Raw genomic sequence first — 5774 nt, 5'->3', positions numbered from 1 at the left:
GTCGACTTTGCCTTTCATCCTTTCAGGGGTCAATAAATTAAGTACCAGTTACGCACTGGAGTCGATGTAATTGACTTAATCCCTTTGTCTGTCCTTGTTTGTCCCCTTGTGGGCAATAAAGAAATAAGAGGTCAAAAAAGTTAAGAACCTCTTTGTTAATATTCTGTAAAGGGAAAATGTCTAAATGAATGTAAACCAAGTTAGGGTTTTAAATTTACCTGTTGCAGCTACTTTCACCATTCACTTGCTGTTCTTGAATGCCATTGGAAAGATTATATGACAAATGGAGGGCATTGAGAGCAGATGATTCAGGGACAGCAGTATCTAACAAACCCTGTAACAAAAAAAAACAGAGAAATAATCAAGTAAATCAATTAAGCACAAGATTGTTAAGAGAAGAAAAAATTATAGAATATCAATACATTTCATCAATTATCAGAATATCTGTAACATTTTCATCCAGCAGTATACATATTTACAATATTTATCTTTTATTTTTTTACTTGTTTCTGTCGTTAGACTGCGGCCATGCTGGGGCACTGCTTTGAAGAATTATTTTTAGTCAAATGAATCAACCCCAATACGTTTTTGTAAAGCCTGGTACTTATTTTATCAAGCCTTTTTGCTGAACTACTAAATTACAGGGACATAAACACACATTGTTTTTTTTTGCTGAGCAACTGTTATGGGCTGAAACACATGCACAGATAGTGGGCTTCTGCACAGTTTCCTCCATCAAACTCATTCCCAAGGCATTGGTTGGCCTGGAGTTATAGGAGGAGACATTCATCTAAGGTGCTGTGCATTGGGACTGAACCCACTGAACCCCATGCCCATGCAGTAAACTTCTTAACCTCAAAGTTTTATAGTTTATTAAGACCGTTTTTTTTTTTCAGACACAGACAATCCAAAGATAATCCAGGGATAAATTTGGCTTCAATTTTCTGTTTACTTTCTATCTTTAGAATTTTCTTTGATCCACAGAAGCAATGAAAGACACTTGCAGCATTACTGCAAGTGACCAAGAGAACAAGATACAGGAACAGCCATGTGCCCTCCTGAGCCTCACCTTAGGCTTTTGTCAGTCAAGAGGTCAAAGACGTTAAGAACTCCATTGTTAGCAAAACAGCTTTTTCAAAAGTCTTGTATGCCATGGGCTGGAATTGTAAAATTCCTTCAATTGGCAATATTTCCATTACTTATTCCATTCAAACAGAGATGTAATAGCATCTACAGTTCTATATTTAAGAGATGAGGAATTATGTACATTATTTACATTTGACGGGCATATGGCATAGTGGTTAAGAGCACGGGCTACTAACTCCAAGATTCTGAGTTCGATTCCAGGCAGTGACCTGAATAATAATGATAACAACAACATCGAAAAAATACCTTAGGAATGAGAACCCAGGTTTGAAATTTCCCCAAGACACCTGATGAAGGCTGGAGGGTATATCAGCCGAAACGTGTTAACAACAAACAAGATGAGGACAAATATCCGTCAAATGTAAATAATGTAATAGTATCTGTTAAATAATTATTGAGATGTACTTGTTTAGTAAGTGAATTCACCTGAGTTGATGAATGTCAACTAAAATAACTGCACTGTGAAGTCATGATACATGGATGGATATAGGATTTAGAAGTTTAACAGATAATCAAGAAGATATCTAAAGGATTTTCAATTTTCAGAATAGAAATATACAAATTCAGTCTAGACTGAAATCTAAACAAAAGCGTAAATTGTACTCACCTTACAAAGAGTACACTTGGACCTTATTTCATTATTTTGTTGTACATCTAATTTTTCACTTGTCCTGAAGTGATATAAGAGTAATAGAATGTAAACCAATTTAGGTATTATTAATAATTTTTACACAGAGAAAATACAACAGATTTATAGATAAGAGTTTTAATTACTGTTTTATTTTATCTTAAAATGATACAACACCTTAGATCTTTGAAGAAGCAAGAAATGAGAGCTTGGATATGAAATATAGATATTATATTATTTCTTTTTACTGATTTGTGGAAGACATGACTGTGTGATATTTATGCTTATCTAAAATGCATAAACAGTTTAATTGAAGTGAAATTGTTTGAAGTAGGATTCAAAACTGGGTTCACCATTTTTATAAGATGAAAATATTAAAATCTATTTTTGTGACAACATTTCAGATGTTACAACTTCTACCATAAAAGTTGAATAAACTGGACTTCAGTCAAACTTTCCATGTCAAGTTAAATTCTCTGATCTAAGTCAGGTAGAAATCATTGATTTAGACCTCAGTTTGTCATAAGCCCTAGGACTCAACAAGCCAGAGTCTAATCTGGTTTTTGTGGTGACTGAGATGACAACATTAAGATGCCAGTCTGTTGCAGGTTTAACTTTCCACCTAATGCTGGAAATCATTTACAATGGAGATGACTGGAGCAACATGAAATGAAGTGCTTTTCTCGAGAATATAATGCACTACTCAGGCCTGGAATTGAAACCACAATTTTATGATTGTGAGTGCAACACTCCTAACCATTATGATCATGTACCTTCACAGAAATCATTGAGTGCTGAACTGAATCCTTTAGTGTATTTAATTATTGCTGCCCCTCTCCTGGATTAAAATCCATTCAGATAAATTCTGCCTTTCATCTCTCAATGACTACCATAACCAGTAATAAACTAAGTAATAGTCAAGTAGATAAGCCTTTAGCATTCAGATTTCTGTCAAATGCAGTGCTTATTTATTCACATTATTTTGAATTAATCGTGCACTATTGCATAGCTTTGAAATTTCAATGATGTGATTATTTTTAGACAGACATTGTAGAGTAGGTGTGAGAAGTTGGATCTGGCTGTTTAAACATAAAACAGATAGACTATTTGGGTCTGGTATGGCTGGTTTGAATGTTAAAGGGTTAATGATGCTTTCTAACATGAACTTAATGACTTAAATACTTTTATGATTTTACTGGAAACAAGTTTTGAATTTCTTGCTATTTAATTCCTTTGCTATTATGTCTGTGGGACATGGTTGAACACTCCATTCAGATTGGGGTGTACAGTAGAATATTTAGACCGGGTATGGTTGGTTTGAATGTTAAAGGGATAAACACTTAAACTAATGTTCTCTTTTTGTTACATTTTAATTTAAAATATTCTTTACACAGAAGATGAGTTAAAGAATATTTAAAAGTTTTATCTGGAAGAGCAAGAAATAATGAATAATTGTTTATTTCTAAGATTAACATAACAACACAAATTGTGTAGAAAGGATTTATATTGGATAAAATTAATCCTTCTTTTCTTCCTTTTTTTTTCTATTTACCTTTATTTGAGCACAAAAAGACAAATTGATTAAAAGAGGGGAAAAAAAGTGTAAAAGATTGAATTAACACAAAATTAAGGTGATTTTTCACTTTAGCAAAATATGAAGGAAATCGAAAATCAACCACTGAAACAGCAACACCAAAATCACTTCAACAAGGAAACAAAGAGGAAGTAAAAGGGAATTCAGCAATGAAAAAAAGGGGAAGGTACAGGGAGTAACAGGTTGTACATCCCAGTGTGAATGGAATGTTCAACCATGTCCCACAGACATAATAGCAAAACTGGTTTCCAGCAAAATCATGAAAGTATTGAAGTCATTAAGTTCATGTTAGAAAGCATCATTAACCCTTTAGCATTCAAACCAATCATATCAAGCCCAAATAGTCCACCTGTTTTATTGTGTTCAAACTAACCGGATCAGTCTTCTCACACCTACCCTACAATGTCCTTCTAAAAATTAAACAATCACATCATTGAAATCTCAAAGCTATAATACAGTATATGATTAATTCAAAATAATGCATTTGACAGAGAAATCTGGATGCTAAAGGGTTAAGCTTATGAGTAGTATGATGGTAATATTCTCATCATTTTAAAGACAACTTTTCCATGCTGATATTAATGAAACAGGTCTACAAGACATTTTTATGCAGCACCAACACTTCAAGATAATAGAAATTGTTAATTTAATCTCCAAATATCATTTTAGTATCAAGTCTAATAATACAGTACTTGACTGAAACATTAGTGTCTTTAGTTTTAAAGTTGGACTTACCGAGTAATGTTGCAGACTGTTGATGGATATTCAACATGGAGTTCGGTGACAAACTTTTCTGTCAGCCGTTCAATACTTGCATTACAAGAATCCTAAGTTGCAAAATCAAAGAGAGAGAGTTTGAGCCTAGTTTCAGAACTGATGGAAATAAAGCTAATTTTTTGGAAAGAAAAAACAAAACAAAGCATTTCAGTAAATTAATAATTAATAGCCATATACATGTCTAAGTTTTAATTTTCTTAATGTGAAATGGTCTAGATTCACATAGATGCTATAAATAAGATTTTATCTTTTCAAAAATATAATCATCATCATCATCAAATATAATAATAGGCACAGGCATGGCTGTGTGGTTCTTGGGCAAGTGTTTTCTACTATAGCAGCTCTGGGCCAACCAAAGCCTTGTGAGAGGAATTGTTACACAGAAACTGAAAGAGACCAGAATGTGTGTGTGTTACTGTCTCCTTGCTTTGACATCATGTGATAGTTGTAGATTAGTGTCATCATCACAAGCAGTGTTCTTCATTTCTAATCTTCCGTGAAAAACATGTCTGGTCATGGGGAAATATTATGATCTCTCTTGGTAATACAGCACCTAACAATAAGTATGGTTCTCTTCCTCGCCTTAGGTATGTCCTGTCATGAATGCAAGAACACAATAGTCACTCTATCTATCAGCATACATTCCTTTTATTCTTTCTCCCTGGCAGTCACAAAGATGAAACTAATATCATACTGAATGGACTGAAGATTTAAAAGAAGCTGTGTACACACAAACAACTCGACAAAGCTGTATATATCTTATACATTGTAAAACTTGCATAATAATATCATCTTCAACATTGTAACAACATAATTGATATATAATAAATGGCCATTTTGATAATCGATTAATGTTTATCTTTAACCATTTCTCTAATGCATTTTCACATTAAATTCTATTGTTGCAGATCGTTGGATAGATATGTAACAGGCTTCCTTTAGTTTCCGTCTACCAAATCCACTCACAAAGCTTTGATTGGCCCAGGGCTATGGTAGAAGACATTTGCTTAAGGTTCCACAAAGTGGGACTGAACGTGGAACTATATCTGTTGTTGGTGTAGTTGTTGTTGTTCATATCATCAAGTTTGACTATGTTTCTGTTGGTGACGGTGACCAAACTAAAGATGTATTTCAATCTTGGGGCATTACTATAGTCAAAACAAAACTTTACATGGTTAATCTACTAAGAAAATGAAAAGTTAAAAAATATTCACATAAAAAAAAGTGTCAAACCTACCATAGTGGTCAAGGAATAGCATACAACAGGTGTAATGTTATTGGTGTTGTTATACATGGCCACCTCTTTACTGGTCAAGTTTCTATATGAAAAAAAAAAAAATATATATATATATATACATATGTGTGTGTGTGTATATTGCTGGTTCAATGTAAAAAGCACCAGTGATGGTGCCACGTAGAAAGCACCCAGTACACTCTGTAAAGTGATTGGTGTTAGGAAAGGTATCCAGCAGTAGAAAGCAAGCCAAAACAGACTATTGAATCTGGTGCAGCCCCTGGCCTTGCTAGCGCATGTCAAAACATCCAATCTATGGCAGCATGGAAAACAGACACTAAATGATGATTAGATATATATATATATATATATATATATATATATTATTATGATTG

General features: G+C 33.5%; 1 protein-coding gene across 1 annotated transcript in view; it reads right to left on the bottom strand.

Annotated features, from left to right (window-relative positions):
* Positions 1-5774, bottom strand: part of LOC106871297 (cytoplasmic tRNA 2-thiolation protein 2-A) — a 33020-nt gene that overhangs the window by 6507 nt on the left and 20739 nt on the right. Inside the window, exons 9-12 of the mRNA XM_014917681.2 lie at positions 5383-5464; positions 4104-4195; positions 1754-1817; positions 219-334 (exon numbers count right to left, since the gene is read on the bottom strand). Coding sequence (XP_014773167.1) covers positions 219-334; positions 1754-1817; positions 4104-4195; positions 5383-5464 — 354 coding nt within the window. The remainder of the gene's footprint in view (positions 1-218; positions 335-1753; positions 1818-4103; positions 4196-5382; positions 5465-5774) is intronic.

This window comes from Octopus bimaculoides, chromosome 20, assembly GCF_001194135.2.
Source record: "Octopus bimaculoides isolate UCB-OBI-ISO-001 chromosome 20, ASM119413v2, whole genome shotgun sequence".
Classification (NCBI taxonomy): domain Eukaryota; kingdom Metazoa; phylum Mollusca; class Cephalopoda; order Octopoda; family Octopodidae; genus Octopus; species Octopus bimaculoides.
The sequence above is the reverse complement of the archived record's forward strand: the minus strand, read 5'-3'. Positions and strand labels throughout refer to the sequence as shown.